The following is a 17,424-nucleotide window of genomic DNA, read 5'->3' as shown; positions in this document are numbered from 1 at the left end:
TTTGGTCCACAGTTCATCTGAGATTCCCTTATGGATTGTACCACTTTGTTACCTTTTAGTGTTTTACACAGATGGATGAAGGAGCTCAGCATGCAGAATAAAGAAGAGGTGAAAGGAAAACATCAGGTATGTAATCAGAGCATGATATACAGCTGACATCAGCAAAAGTGTGATGCATATGAAGAAAGGATCATAAACACTAAGAAAAAACATTAATGGTAACTATGTGCAAGCAAAAACCCTCACGTTTATTGTTCCATCTGTGTACAATGAATTTGATCCAAAACTCTTAGAAGTCGCAGTAAGGATTTCTATCTAACATAGTTGGCTATAGCTCAGGCCTCACATCTGTCTCTACACATGCACATGCATTCGGTATATGGCCTGACATCCTTCTGCCTCTATGCATATATATACCTATCTCTGCGTAGCTGAGCATGAATATAAATATACATGTATGCATGTATTTCACAGTTCCTTTGAAAGTCACACAGATTAAATGCAGTCCTTTTGAACAATGAATAATAACAAGACAATTAGTGGCCATGTATGTTCAAGGGTAAATCTGCTGAAGTACAAAAAATACGGGCTCAAATGTCATGAGGACCAGTTAAGTGCCGGATAATCGACAGCAGCTGGAGTCTAACCCCATTTCCATCAGATGCAGCTTTGCCAGGATGTCTGAGGGCAGGATTGACACCTGGCCCAGGCCCAGAACACCTTTCTTTATGCCTTAAGTGGTGAAAAAAGGGGACTCTGGTAACAGTGAATCCTCCTCTCGAATGTCACAAACATTTGTTCTTCCTCCTGCCCCTGTAATCTGTACCATATTTACCCAGTTCGCACTGCCGTCTGGATTCTCAAATAGAGTTCACCCACATGCTTGTGTACTACGTTACCTTCAGCAGTTTCCTCTAAACACCTCCCACGCTTGCTGGCCTGAGGAAGGCAGCTCAGCATCTTCACACCTCCTTGCCTTTCCAGCGCTGTTACTGACACACCTTTTACACCTGAAGACATGATTCTGAAGCCTGTAGCTGCTCTTCAAAGTAGAGAAGCTGATCCACTTCAAAGCAATCGCTTGCTCTAGAAACCAGTTTCTCCAGACGTCTCCTGATCTCCACCTCACTGGCGTTCTGCTGTCTCGCTTGCTTGAGATAGCTGTACATGGTCTCAAAAAGTTCCACTCCCAGCTTCTCAATGGCAAATCTGGGGATAAATATTACATAAAGATCAAGTAAAAGTTAATTCACATTAGATATTAATACAAGCAATAGTTCATACTGATTTTTTCTAAATGTTGTAGCTACCTTTGATTAACATGATATAATGATGCACTTCATTTGTGTCCTGCTTTTAGCTGGGATAGAGTTAATTTTCTTCTTAGTAGTTAGTGCAGTGCTGTGTTTTGGCTATGATGTGAGAACAATGTTGATAGCACACTGATGGCTTTATTTGTTGCTGGGTGATATTTATACTAAATCAAGGACTTTTTGGTTTCTTGGGCCCTGCCAGCCAGAGGGCTGGAGGGGCACAAGAAATTGGGAGGGGACACAGCCAGGACAGGTGACCCAAGCTAGCCAAAGGGGTATTCCATACCATATGATGTCATGCTGAGCATATAAACTGGGGGAAGAAGGAAGGGGAGGGACGTGACATTTGGCATTATGGTGTTTGTCTTCCCGAGTAATGGAGCCCTGCTGTCCTGGGGATGGCCGAACACCTGCCTGCCCATGGGAAGTGGTGAATGAATACTTTGCTTTGCTTTGCTTGCATGCACAGCTTTTGCTTTACCTATTAAATTGTTCTTATCTCAACCCTTGAGTTTTACATTCCTTTCCGATCCTCCTTCCCATCCCTCTGGGGGGGGGGGGGGGGGAGCGAGCAAGTGGCTGCGTGGTGCTTGGTTGCCAGCTGGGGTTAAACCACAACAATTTGTCTGACAGTACAAGGAACTAAAGTCTCCTGGGGAATTTCTCTGTGATTGATTGTTATACAAAAAGCCCAGGAGTAAAAACCTGGCCATAGTAATGTCATGGGAAGCATGGCCATCATCACTGTTAACAAACCAAGATTCCTTTTCATGCTGAATCTGACGTACTGTTTTATCTACAGGAAACCTGGTATACACACATGTATTATTGCCTCTGCATTTCATCCAAGCCAAAATGAGCAACCCCAGTAGCCATACACCAGTGGCATTTTATATGAACAAACACATTGCAGGATTCATTGCTTTATTTTAGCTTCTATCATATAACAAGGAAACCATTGTACAAGCTCAGCATAAGCCAACTGACATCTTTTTCTTTTCCTGCAGCACTCTCCTTTTATCTGAAGACAGACCTGTAACTCAGTGACAAAGAATACACTCACAGGATCTTAATGCTATAATTTATAAAGAAAAGCCATCTGCAAACTACAAGACAATGAACAGCACTTCTTTTTCTAAAGGCAAACACCTTTAAATTCATGTATCACAAGCCACAGGTAACATAAAATTTTCCATTCAGTGATGGGTTCATAATATTTTGATTAATATATTGGATTAATTTTCCTTCAGCATATCACAAACTATCTACCTGCTTTGCACACATCTGCCACAGGATTTGTGTTGTTTTCTTTCACTAAACTTTTATATGTTAGAGCAGTTGAGATTTGATTGTCTGTTAGTTCAAACTTGCACATTGTAGGGGTGATGATGCTCTTCACTTAGAAAGTAAGCTGGACTATTTGGGATCACCTTGCACGAACATCTTTAATTTGCATTTTAAAATGTCTTCTTTTGGTTGGGTAAAGTTGTGGTAAGCAGCCTTTCCTTCCACTAGCATTTTGTTAGGATTTCAAGGGGTTTTAGATAGGGCAATCGCTCCTTTTTCAGGAAATCCATCATGGCATGAAGACCTGTTCAATAAAGCTTCTCAGCATATCTGAACAAGGTTTCTCCAACAAATTTTCCCTCCATACTAAAATAACTAATGCTCTCTTGTATTTCTCAAGCACTATACATATTGTGTCTCTAGCATGTTACAACATTTGATACCTTAACACTTTGTTTGGTGGTAATTCTTTTAGACAAAAAAGGAGGTACAAGGAAGTAAACTGCACAGTGTTCCAAAATTTCAGCCTGGATATCTGTGCTCATGTTCCCTTACCATTGACTCTCTGTCACACACTGCTTTCTACAAATTTAGACTATGGAAAACTGAGAAAATGTAATGGAAAACTGAGAAAAATGGCCCCCAGAGTTGTCCCAGGATGGGAACTGCCTCATTTATCACTCCAGCAGTGAGCTGCCTATTATTTAGAAAGGATTAGCATGCTTTTACAGTGTTTACTGTCTATACTGTCCCCGATGGGGGCTTTGAGCTGCTCCCTGCTTCTGCACACAGTGTGCTTGCCGGCACAGCCTCAGGCACGAGCAGATCGTGTCTTCAGGGGAACATGCACAAGACTCCCCGAAGGCAGTTTAAATGGTAAAACACACACACCACCCTCCAGCAACATCCCATACTCCAGCTGTATTTTTTTGCTGATTTTGTACTGATTTTGCTACATATCTAACACCAGGGTAAGGCCAACTGTTCTAACCTGATAGCATAATTCACCTAAAGGGGTGAATTCATGTTTCATCTGTGGGCATCCTGTTATTGCTGAGTAATAACATTGTTATAGTGAGACTGCAGTCAGTAAAATTTCCACATTATGAAAATTCCTCCATTCTTAGAAAACCGTTGCAAAGAATTTTACTTTATTGTTTCTCAAACTTCATTTGATATGAAAACATATACAGTTTCCTCAGTAATACAGAACCACTTCACTAGCATGTTAGAGACTTCTGAAAAATCCTGTTGCTATATAAATTAGGACCTACTGCTGGTAAAAACGGACAATACAGCCAATATGGTATTTTTACTTGTTATCCTAGATGTCTGCTCTGATCTCAGGAGGAAACACTTCTCCTCACACCCACCTGCTCTCTGCTTTTCTGCAGCTCAGTCATGCCCAGCTGAGATCTCCCCTTTGCCTACACACTACCACTCCCTGCTGGCTCCTGACACAGAGGTGGATCAAGAGCTTGGGGCAGAGAAAGCCAAGACCCAGGATCAGAAGCCACAGGGCCAAGCTGGAAGCTCTGCAGGTCCAGATGCGACTCAGTCCTGCTTCCCGTAACTAGAAACTGCATTTTTTTCTACCAACAGTGCTGTTTAGGGGAAAACTAAAACTGTTGGAAGTTATTATCAGACACTCAAAACCTAGGAATCAGATTACCACAGGAAGCTAAGTAGGGATTTGTTTGGCACATAATGTACATTTCTTCACAAAACTTAATCTGAAATACCACAGTATTTCTCTCCAATGGTTAAAACTCAACATATGAGAAGCTATTTTGAAATCACTGCTACTTCATCAATGCCTTTACTGACTCCTCTCTCCCTCTTAAGACAAGGATGTTTAATTTTTTGGCAATCCTCTCTATTTAAAGATGAAAAATTAAGCAAACGTACCTTGGGAGTATTCCTTCTGCTAATAAATGTGACCTGCAGAGTTGAATCTTTTTGGTTAAGCTTGGCAGAGCATGCAAATAGGCTAATCTGTATAATAGCTGATACAATAGAATCAGGGAAAAATGTTCACAGGTTGAAAATTAAGGGGTAGGTAACAAAAATTACAACTTGCTATTACAAAAGAAGACATCAGGCTCTGTTTGGACTTGAGAGCTGCATTAATGTGAGTCTGCTACCACATCATGCTTTTTCTGTCACAGAGGTAGACGTGTGGGATCTAAGACACTAAATGTCAAATAGATGTTACTGAGTGAATCTATCATCCTGATGGAGGGAAGGAGGAGGTGGTTTCCTGCAAAGCAAGGTTTGCCCTTTACGGCCCCAGTCCTGTGCTAGGGGATATTTGTCTATCCATGCAAATTCCTACAAAGGCACGATTACGGATTTTGCCATGCCCTTCTGTTTATAGTTACTTCTATTTCACATGAAATATAGGACACCTGCATCACTGTATTGAAATGGTTAAAAGCCTTACCACCAAATGTGCTGTGAGAACAAGTACAGAGCTCACACTTACACTCTCATTTGGCCACGTTTTCTGATTTATTCTCTTTCTGTTGTCTTATAGCTCGCTTACCTACAAATGCACTATTTTCTGCCAGAAATGAGCCATCATTTCTTTCTCAGCCATGAGTACATGAGCAAAGGGGATACCTGACATCTGGGATTTCATTACTGTAACAAACTTTGTGGGCCACAACCCCATCCCACACTGCCCTAAACTGTTTTTCGCTATGCTGAAATCAAAGAAGTTACATCAGGCTCTACCAACCAATGGTCTCACCCAGGATGACATACACTAATGTGCTTAAATGTCATGTCTCAGGTTGTTCTTTCTCTTGTTTCACTGTTACAGAGGCTTCCATATGTGGAGGGATTCATTGCTGGCATTGGAGCATCCTGTTTCCTAACTTTTCAGCATCTTGTTAAGCAATGAAATTCACAGCTTTCTAGTTGAACCCTATGCTCCCTGTACAATGCAGGCAATCCCAGAAAGGCATTGACCCAAAACATGAGCCCACCACAAGTGAAGAAAGGCATATCCTAAATCTGACACCTCTCTGGCTTTACCGAAGTTGGGAATCACCTCTGCCCCCCCAGAACTCGCTGCACTTCAGCATGAACACATAGAGACCATGGTTAGAGCATTTACCCAGAAAGTTGGAAACCTGGGGGAAGGACAAGATTCAAACACATGCCTCCCAGAGCAGTACCATAATCACCAGATATGGGGGACAAAGGACACCACTTCCACTCTGATTTGTATGAAAGCAGATGTCTTGGGACAGAAGAACATGTGCAATGATGGAGGATAACTCTGGATAGACTGAGGACTATGGACAACACTGGAAGTATGTGCAAGCATTATTTGCATGAAAAACTCCCTGAATAAAATAGTATGAGCAGTCCTTGGAGTCCTTCAGTCCTGGGGACTGAAATCCAGGTTACCACATGTGTGTGAGTGCCCAGAGAGTGTGCTTTCTCATGCAAACTGCAAGAGATTCAACAGCGATCCCTAGTTCCCTCAGTCCTGGCTGCAGAGAGCAGTAGCAATGCTCTAGGCAGAGAAGGCACAGGGCTGGGGACCTCCACAGCCTGGAGGTACGCTGCAACCACCTACCTACTGGCTGGACAGCAGATATTGCCAGTCCCCACACTGTCATCTGTGGAAGCTGTGGTCTGAAAAAAACCCCACATCTTGCTGCAAGCTTTTGTGCAGCACTCAGTCCACACCTGGAGAAAATCAGCTGGGGCAAGCCCCAAAGGCCACAGAGGCAGGTATCTGATTTGTGGCTATTGATGGGATCTGGGCATGAGATAGGGACTTGGTTCTATCAAGGGTAAGGTGCTTCCAAGCATGTGAGAAGCAGTACGAATATCAGCAAAATCATAGGCACTTAGCACTCTGACTCGCTGCCAGTGTTAGAGGGGAGCTAAACAGAAGCCTTGAGAACTGTAATTTTATACTCAGGGTGTCTAAAAAGGTTCCAAGTCATTTAGTGGATCTGGGCAGGCTATCTGGTGATTTGTAGCAGATTTCCTACACATCAGTGCAAAATTACTAAAATTTGACAATGTAATAATGTTGTGCTCTCAACAGGCTGAGGAAGTTGTAAATCTTTCCCTGGGTGAAAAGAATTTTCTATTATCCCATGGGTCTTTATTTTGACTATTCCACTACTAGCTACATACTGACATTTCCTTTCTGGTTTGGAGATCAATTACAATACACCTTCCTTTATGCAACACTGACAAAAGCCACAAAACAAGATTAATGCTTAAGTTTTGCACTCCTCCATGGGTGTTAGCAGCTGGGTTAATATCTCTCAACAGCTTGTCATTGCCTGCCTTGAAGGATAACTACGACACAAATCAGCAGCTAAAGGGGTTTTCAGCTTCTCACTTTCAAATGTCATTCAACATGATAGTAACTATCATTTAAAACCATTCTGCCTTCCCTCATCCACCCCTAAAAGGAAGCAGCACTTTTTGCTCACAAACACTGAGTTTCCACTAGTGCGTCCAGGGAGCTGAGGCATGGTCCATGCTCAGGAGCCAGGAGAGGCTCTGCAGCTGCCCATGCTCTGCACAAGTCACTACTGAGCACACCAGAATAACACCATGGAAGTCCCTCTGGATCAGGCATCAGCAATAACATCTCACCTCTGCTATAACAGGCAACAAACACACAGCTCCTAAGCCAACCACAGAAAATTAAGTTATTTCAAAATACTACTGTTACTCGTGGCTACCTCAAGGCAAACCTTAAAAGAGCAGCTTTCTGGACATGGAATACCTATTCCAGTGGGCATTTATTTATCCTTTTGGATGCAGCCAGGCTGTCTGCATCCTACACCAACAAGCATATTGTAAAATAGGACACACATCCATTGTGATAAGGGCTCCCAGGGTGTAAAAGGAAGTGTAGGGATCTCTGAAAGATTAATTTCAGCAGATGTCACTAAATTCTGTTCTCCTTAACTCAACAGTATCCCCATGGAGTCCAGCAGTATTACTTACTATTACATCCAACTCTGATTTGTCCCTGAACATGTTATTTCTAAGCATGAATCTATTAACCTTGTACTTCTCTTTAAAACAGAGTACTATCGTGCCACTTTGCAGCTAACCAGTAGTAACCTGAATCTTGGTGAAAAAGTGTTGCATTTATCTCCTGAAATTACTTTGCAAAAGAATCAGGGAATTGTCTATCTTTGATCTCATACAAGATATTGTTTTCTAACTGTACCAGAAAATCTTAGGATTATCTGCTACCGCATTTCATGGTTCAGTAAACAAACAGATTTATCTCAGTTACCACACAAAAGGTCCCTTTCCTCTCAGGTTATCTTCCTGTCATTCAGTATGTTGGCATTACTGATTATGAACGATTAAAACGGTGCTGAAACTTGAAAGAAACAGCTCTAGGTTCAAAATTGCATTTGCAGCAAAGTTTGTCTGTTGCTTTCTAAAGACCCTTTGAGATCTGTTAGGAGAAGCTCATTATAAGTTCCATGACTTATTTTTTAGGAACTTATTTCTAAAGGTAGGGCAATACCTTTCTAGTTCTGACAGTTGTTTCATCTTGGGAATGTGAAAAGTGTGGCAAAGTCTAAGAAAAGGGCTTAATTAAAAAAAAAAAAAAGGAAATTTAAAGAATTATTATATAAAAGCTAGTAAAAGAAAATCTGAATTGCTAATATTAGCCCCTAACTTCACCTTCAAGTCTCAATGGACTTTGACTTTTGTCATATTACTGCTGAATGAAAATTTCTTCACTTGAAGACACAATGATAATTTTCATAATTCAACCTTAATTACTTCATAATTCCTGAATTATAGCACCTTAATATGATTACAAACAAAACTCTCTAATGTCCTACTTCAAAGACCTGCAAAATCTAAAGCATATTTAGGACATGTTTTCCCATGAGCTAAGCAGGATCTTATTATTAAAAGCTGTAGACACACAGCTGAAAAAATATCAACAATAATATTCTCCATGCATCTCATTTTCTGACATAAATGAATTTGTAAAATAGGAATTGAAGCTGACATGTGCTCTTGGAAGAAGTGTTACTTAGAATTTCGAGCTGCTAGTTGAATGCTAGCTACTACAGATTTAGAATATAGTTTGTCATAAGAGGAAATGGTTTTTCAGTTTTTCCCACAGAAAAAAACCACCAAATCACAACAAAACATGATCATTTAAATCAAACCTACCTATTTCAATTTTAGTCTTCCTATATTAACAAATTTACTGCCAATATAAAAAATGAAAAACAAGTTTACTTATGTGGAGCTGTTCTTCAGGGGGGAAGACAGCTGAAAATGATACCATTTAGTGGCCATGAAGAATTACCTGAAACATGCTTCCCCCGGCAGCAGTTTCTTTATACACATTTTGAGATTTCCTAGCCTTGCTAAAATTATTTTAAACATCATCCTGGTTTTTAACAGTGTCGTGGCATACAAAGAATCTTTGAAAAATCATCAGTTTAACTCATTCAGCATCACTGATAAAGATCAAGCAAAAATTCAAGGCACATTTAACATATCTGATGCCATTTGCTTTGATTGTCAATGCATTTGTTTTAGACAGATGTGTCTGAAGAGCAAGAAAATATACAGCTGCTTCTTGAATGTGGGCATGCAAGCATACAGTAGTTATCTCTGAAAAGTCAACAATTATATACAGTTGTCATACAAGTTTAAGAATAAAACTGCAATCTTTTATTCAGCTGTGTGGTAATTCAGAGGTAATGCTGATCTCCTTTTACATGGCTTGAATTTTTTTGGGGGTCTTTCCTGATTTAGGGTCTCACACCAAAATGACAGTTACAAAACTAACAATTTGCCCATCAGAGAAAGGAAAAAATACAGATTTATGCATTTCAATGAAACAATCACAATATTAGATACTACTACATATATTTTTGCTCAATGCAAGCGTTGCCTTTAGCCATATTGTATTAAATGTTACTATTGGCTGGAAAACAACACATTTCTGAGTTATCAATAAGCCAGTCTCATTAAAATGCTGTCAACATGTCAAGTGCATCAATGGAGAGATTAATGTAATCAGCTGGTATGGAGCTGGACAATTCTTGATAGAAACATCACAAGCCCCATAGTAATTTACTAAAAAAACCTTCAGCTAGGCTTGTGTACTGTGCAACAGCAGAGGGAGATGAAGCAGCACTTGAGAGCTGAATTATGCTCAACAACCATACAGTTATCATAAAAGTAATAATACTCTTAAGTAATCCAATCAAAAAGACATTTTAAAAGCTAAAAAAACCCCCAACTACTGTTGATCCTGAGATACCCAGTTATGACGAGTATATATGCACATATACACATACACATAAAAATAGATATTAACATATACACACAAAAAAATGTGTAAAGTTTTTGTACATCAACCATTTTGGCTTAGTTCACATCTATATCCACTCAAAGGGGCCTGAAGGTAGGCAGATTAAGGCCACAACTTCTCTCAGGTCCCTTTACACATCTGTAGCCCTTGAAGAAGTTGATAGCACAAAACAGAACTAAAGTCAATCCACATTTTGGCAGAGCCATACAATCCCATGACTACACTATACTATAGAGAAAGAAAGAAAAGCAATTACCAACTATGGACAGTAGACCTATGACTTTCAGAAAGGCCTAGAAAGGTTTAGGCATTTAGTTTCTTCTGGCTCTTAATCAAAATGAGACAAGCTTCACAGAGCTATTTGGGCATTTAAAGAGGCAGACAGCAGTCTAGTCCTTTTATTTTTTTTCCAAATGTAAACATTTAATACCTGAACACTTTTCAAAATTGGACCCTGGCCATTCCTTTGTCTCATATCTCTTGGAAAATCAAATAATTGCACATCTAGATTCCTGAAAATATGGCATATAAAAGAATAATGAAGATTTCTAATAACATTTACAGAAATGTAGCAGTCATAACATACAACAGAGTCACCCCTGATGCCGCTACACTCTCAGAAGTGGCAGCTGCTCCCTTTGTAGTAATGGCAAATGCAGTGGTTTGGGTCTGCTAACTTCTCCTTCACACAAGACAGTTTGCATGTTGCCCAGTCTCTGGTGTTCTACCCCATGGTCTATTTTTTAATGATACCAACATTGCTCACCTCCTTCCACATGGGGAATATGAGATGTATATCTTAAATGACTTACATGTACAAAAGAAAGAAATCACTATCTGATGACTGAGTAAAAATGTGGTGAAGGAAAGAAGGAAAAGGACAGATTTTTCTTACAGACAAGTACGGTATTAGAGTAGTAAGCAGATGAAGGCAGAAGCAATGCAGGAATGGTAAACATCAGTAGTCTTGGCAAGGGTTTGGTGAATGCCCTTTGCGTAATCCCTACCTATATTTCTCCCAAGTGTCTCTGTAAACCTCCCAAGGTCACAATGCTGCATCTAGTAAACACTGTCAAGATTCTTCAAGTGCTTCCATATCAAAACCAGACTATATAATTAAAGCCACATGAAAGCATTCTCCCATTTTTAAACTACTGACAAAATCAAGGTGCTAGAAAACTGAACAGCTCAATCTATGCATTATGTATGCACAGCACGAGAAACTAGGGAAATCATGCTTTCTGTGCAAAGCAAAAAGATGTATTAGTCTAATTCTTCTAATGTTTTAAGTGTTTGGGGCTACTTGAAATTTTAAAATTAGTGAGTCTATACTTACCATTTTATGTGGTTTTCTACTGGAATACAATTTTCAAACTGAATAAAAACTCTCTGTAGTGCTAAAGCAATTATGACATTACTGTCCACTTAAAAAAAAAAATCCTTAAAAATTCAGGATAACAGAATGGCTCACAGATCTATGGCATGCAGCTTAGTAGAGAAGCTGAAAAAGTCTGAGTTTTCTTTACATATCTAAGTAAATTCACAAAATCTTACACTTTAAGAGTTGGACCTGGGGTTCAAGTAATGCACAAAATGAGTGCCAGGATGAGCATCCCAAGAAAACAGATCAGAGTTTAACCATGCCCTAGTAGAATCACTCACTACCTCAAACACCAAGTTTATTCTCTTTATTCCTTTCAAAGTACATCATAACGAACGTAAAGCTGCTAAGAACTGCTGAAATGATGGCATCAGCAGGTGACGTGCTCTTCCCATCCCCAGATGCAGGATGGAATGGAGAACTGTAAAAGACAGAGGGCCAACACAACAAGAGAGGCAGCCCATTTTTGCTGTGGAAAGGGGAACAGCATGGACAGTGGGAAGAAGCTGAATGAAAACCCATGGAAAATGCCTGGGGAATTAGACCATCAAGTCCAGCTTCAGCCTTGAGGGGGAAACTACTGCTTCTGCTGCAGAGGACTCCTACACTTCTGGGCAGCAGCCACTGCCTTGCTCACCTTCATTTCTTCTTTGGCAGGAAGAGTCCAGTACTCACTTTTTCCCCTTTCTCAGTTGTTGCCCTAGGACTGCAAGGACTCACAAGCTGGGAGCATTCACTCACTTCTCCCTGACAGGAACCAAGAACCGAGTTCCCAGCTTGGTCACATAAAGGCAGGTTCAACTCTCCTAGCATTCCCAGCTAGTTTTACTGTATTCTTATTTCACATGCCTGTAAAGTGAACAGCAAAACCAAAATACTTCAGACCTTCAAATCTGGGTCTGGAAGGCAACTATGCAATTACCTTGAAACAGATCAACAGGAAAAGAAAAAGAAACTCATGGGCTAAGATGTTTGATGTGTTTCATAGTGAGCTCATCTGGCCCTAAACAATTAAAGAGATGGAGACTGGCCTTTAAAAATGAAATGTGAGAAATACTGGTGAGGAGGATGGATAAGTAAGCAATACTTTGGCTTAGCTCATAAGAAGCAAAAAGCTACAGTTATACTGTAAGATGTCTTGGGATCACCAGAAAGAAATTATTACCAGAAAATGGAGTGCTGAACAGAACAACTGTGGTGTGTGTAAAAGGAAATTTCATGCTCAAAAACATTTCAGGATCAATACCTTCAAGAATACTGTCCTCTATTTGTCTGCAAAAAACAGTCATAGCTCAGACAGTGTCCAAATACATCTTTTGTCTGTGAATTCCACATCTATGTCTACATCATGACACCTTCCACCTGACAGTCAATGCCAATTAAAAGGTCACTGAGAATTTTTTTTTACGGAAGCCTAAAAAACTGATTAGCTTTTCTCTTTGTTGCTTTTGCCTCCACCTAAAGCTGCCCTCAATGTCATGCAATTGTTAAAAAAATGTGCAAAACCAAACACAGAGTAAGTCTTCTATACTTCAGGCATTTTAGGACTACTTATCTTAAAGAATATCCAGTACCTATCCAATGACTTCAGTATGACCTTTCTTTTTGAATTTTTAAAATAAACATTACAGCTGATACCAAAGTCACAAGTACAAGAAGTATATATGCATACTGCTCATGAGTCTAAACCAGTAGTATTCACAGGAACGGAACAGAAGTATCACCAAATGCCTTTTCTCCATGACTTCTGAAAGATGGCTTTACTTACACTCAGCGGGTGATGATGAAGTCTTTTGCCTGATCATGGTATGCTGCTGTGTGTAAGACTTCAGGGACTGACTAAGAGGTGCTTACTGCTGTGCTAAAGGATTTTAATTTACTTAAAATTCGGGGCATAAAAGCCTCTTCCTTTTACTGACATACATTTTATTGAATTCTAAACTGCATCTTAAAGTTCATGGCTATTAAAATGACTCATTGTATATATTCATAGATAACTCCACAAAGGAGAACAAAGCACTCTGTACTAAGTTTTTTTTTCTTCATTTCCTACATTTTTATTTCTTTTTATATTTTCAGAAAAGAGAGAACAAGATATACATTCTATTCCATGGCTATTCCATTACTCAAAAATTATCCTTACTCTGTAAAACACAAATCCTGGTTTTGCAAAGCCCAAGAAATTAATTTTGCTATACAGTACTGAAGAGGCTTCAAGGTGATGCCTTCACTCACTGGAGACCTGGGATACAAATGCTACATAATATAGAGAGGTGCAAATGTGAATACGGCCAGCTGCACCAAAACCCCTAATAAAGCTTGTTGTCCACAAATTTCTGCACACTCTTGTCATATTTCTCACCTTTGCTTTTCTGTTTTAGATCATGAAAACCTGCACAAACTTGAGATGTCAAGCATGCATCGTAAGACTTTGCATAGGCTTCTGCACTTCTGCCAGGCCCTTCATTGCAGTCAAACTGTGTCTGAGGTGGTAAAAAATTTGGAAAGAGCCGCCTCATAGTAAGATACAGTAAGCTGAAAAGAAGTAGAAAAACTTTCTCAGCTAGAGATCTAAACAAGGTGGACTGTCTCTTTTAATGTAGATTTTGACCTCTTTAGCCTCTTACAAGCTATCACAGCTGTTAGCCCAAGTCTGAAGAGTTTGCCTACTAAGTTTTTCAGAAGCTGGCAGAAAACAAGCTAGTGTTAGCTACAATGACTCTTCTTTCTAAAGGCTTTCCTTAGGGACAAAGCCAATCTTTCAGACAACAGGTACTGCCAAGCCTTCTGACATCTTGTAAAAAAGACTTTGACAAGCAGTATGGACCTCAGAGGGAAAAAAGGAATAGCTGCTATAACAATTTGATCTGATGGGGGGAAAAAATGCTTCGGCTTGAGGAGCTGTTTCTGAAGAACACTATGATTCTTTTCTGAGACGCGTAGTTAGAAAGTCTCTATAGGGGAGCATCAGTGGAACCATCATTAGCTTTTCTTCATGGGTCTCTCTGGTGAAGACAATTTGGCTCTGGACAGCATGTGAAAGTACAGCTTCTCAGACTGAGGCATGCACCAGCTTACCCAGTACTATCAAGGATGCAAACCACCATGAGAATGAGATGGTGGGCAGGACAGAAAACACCAAGAAACGGCTCCTCCTATTTCCTGCATCCAAGAATTCCTCAGCCTAAAAGCCCAATATGAGGAATATGAGTGACACAACTCTGATTTATGTATTTGCTTGACTTCTCACTGTTAACATGCAAGGCTGGGAAGGAGCATAATGAGAAAAAGTTCAAGATAACCTTTGCAGGAGCTAGTTCAAGAAATGGTGATTTCTTATCAACACTGCAGAAGATCCCAATATCGAAATAGTTAGCACTGAAGTAGAAATTTTTGCAGAGAGAATGACCTCCACTTGAAAGGTAAATTTAAATCTCTGCTGCTATGAACTTCATAATGAATACTGATAACAAGTATAACAAACCAGAAATTGTTGTCACTGGGGTAGGTGATTTTATCATGACTTTTACTGAGAGGACAGCAATTCAAAATGCTAGAACAGAGTGCAATGGGAATTGGCAAAAATATGTTGGGGGAAAATATTCAGGGATTGTAGTGAAGGAAGCTGGTGACTGAATCATAAACACTATAAGGCTGTCTACAGGTTACGCTTGAGTCATTCTTTTATTCAAAATAGGAGGAGACGAAGGACTCCTACCTACCATATTCAAGAACATGTGTGGCTTCCTTCTACATTCTTGTAAAACTTTTAGCAGAACTTCCCTCTCCTGTGAGTACCTCTATAAAGTCCTGCACAAGAATACAGTAGAAACTACTTAAAGTGGCACTCTGATAAACGACAAGTCTCTCTACTGTCAAAGAATGCATTTAGTGCAGCACACTGCAATAACTCAAGCAATGCGCACATCACATCTTGTCAAGTGACTGTCCTGCTGCAGTTTGCAAGCCCATGTCATTCAAGTGTCAATTAGAAATGGCTAAAAGGCCCTTTTGCTGTTAGACCCTGTATTATTTTACATGAATCTACCATTTTATCAGAGCTAATGAGAGTTTCTTTCATTAATGTTACTTGTAATACGTAGGCACAATGCTTACTTTCTGAGCAATTCGTGACATAAAAGAGTCTCCCTCATCAGAATCTACTATTGTTAGCATCTGAAAATGGTACAAATCCAAAACCTTCATATTTCTCTTTCAGTAGTGACTTTCCACCCAAACAGATTTCACTGCACTTCCACATTGTATCCCCTGCTCTTCTTTTCTGTTTCCTCATGAGAACTCCAGCTACTCAGTTTCTGTAGACAAAAAAACCCCATGTTCGTTCTTTCTTCAGAAGCTGTCATCTGGAAGACCCCAACGTAAGTCTGTGGCTTCCTGAGTAAAACTGAACAGCACAAGTCTAAATGATATTAGCCTTCCTTAAGTGGCACTGCTGTGTGGATGACATACAACACATCATGTGAAGTTTGCTGAGGGATGAGCAGAGCAGTTGAGACTCCATGCACCATTCTGCAGCCAGATGTTATTTCCTTCTCACTACTGAAAACTCCCCCACTGTGCCCTGTGTGCAGATTGGCCACATGTAAGAGTTTGCAGGGATCTCCTTGTGTGTGTGTGCGTGCTAGGTACTATGCTCACTCATTTAACACCCTAACTTCCAAGCAATTAACACACTTGCTCACCTTTACATGTTCAGAAAACAAGAAGGTCATAGTATGTTTAGGAGAAAGGGCAATAATGTGAGTAGATATTTTGATAGACTTCTTTAAACTAGCTGCTACAGTGCACAAGAAGAGATCGGTACCTTTATTTACCAAAACAAACAAACAAACCCAAAACATATTCCCTCCTTCATTTGTTCCCTTAATGAATGTAACTTGAAAATTGGTTGTGGGTACAGTCTGCTGGAAGTTCTCAAGATGTCAGTTGGGTGGGTCTTTTGGCCTACAGACCCAGCTGACTGTCCTCATTCAGGGATGCAATTACCAGAAAAGTGTTCCAAAATCACAAAGTCTAATGCATTAAATGTGAATTACTGCAGTTAATCAGGTTTGTCATTAGCAGATGGCTGTTCTATGAACTATTCTGAAATGTGATGTTTCTGAAGGACCATATAACAGCACTTCCAAATTTTTCAGCATTTAATCACCACTACATACATGCTTATCCTATCAGAACCAACAAACTGTGGAAACCATGAAACAGCACTGGAAAAACAGAATTTGAAAGAAGCAAGAGATTTAATCATACCTCAGCTCTAAAGGCAATGACCGTGAAGTTCACATAGTTAAGGATTATCCTTTAGCCATGAGAATACAAGGTGAAGGCTGTAAGACTAGTGACTAAACATTTGGGCTAAACAACCTCACCTTGCAACTAGTTGGCACAACATGATGCATTTTTTTTATTTTTGTAAGTACTTTCCATAAAAAGGGAATGGAAAGCAATCAGAGTGGTAGGCTGTGATGCCAACTAGTTGCACAATAAAGGCTAAGCCATGAAGTGAAACCCTAGGAAATATCATAAAACTGAACAACTTCTACCTGGGGTAAATCTGATTGGTATTTCCATTGAATACATGGTGCATCTGGTGCTGTAATTTGTTTTAAAGAGTGATTGGGATCAACATTGTTGTGGATGCATTCATTTTCTTTAGAGGATTCACTTAAATAAGTACTACTATTAACTGTTTGAACTTATTTGTATTCTGATAACATCCACCATACTGTTGGCACTGTCCACCTACACAAGAGAAAACTGCCTTTTTTTTAAAGTTTATGATCTGAGATCAGTTGAATTTTGTAACACTGCAAAGAAAATTTGAGTTCAGAAATAATACGTAGCATTGTGATTATCAGATCAGTACCTAAATTAGGGTGCAATAAATCTTGGAAGGCCAGAAATTACTGAATCAAGACAAAAGCTCAAGATACATTGACTACTACATTCTAGGAAGGAAACACAGATCTTTGTTTCACTAAGACACTGAAACCTTTATTAATAAAGCTGGGGTATCAATGATGCTGAAATCAATTAGACAATGAGTTTCAAAGGGAGCTGCACATGTAAATTCC

At 39.7% G+C, this 17,424-nt stretch overlaps 1 protein-coding gene across 1 annotated transcript in view; it reads right to left on the bottom strand.

Annotated features, from left to right (window-relative positions):
* Window positions 1-227: 227 nt before the first annotated feature.
* The window catches only part of NEK11 (NIMA related kinase 11), an 83,916-nt gene continuing 66,719 nt past the window's right edge, over window positions 228-17,424 (bottom strand). Inside the window, 1 exon segment of the mRNA XM_055803698.1 lies at window positions 228-1,209. Within this exon segment, the coding sequence (XP_055659673.1) occupies window positions 1,005-1,209 (205 nt within the window). The 3' untranslated portion in view covers window positions 228-1,004.

The sequence above is a fragment of the Falco peregrinus genome, chromosome 5 (assembly GCF_023634155.1).
Source record: "Falco peregrinus isolate bFalPer1 chromosome 5, bFalPer1.pri, whole genome shotgun sequence".
Taxonomy (NCBI): domain Eukaryota; kingdom Metazoa; phylum Chordata; class Aves; order Falconiformes; family Falconidae; genus Falco; species Falco peregrinus.
The sequence above is the reverse complement of the archived record's forward strand: the minus strand, read 5'-3'. Positions and strand labels throughout refer to the sequence as shown.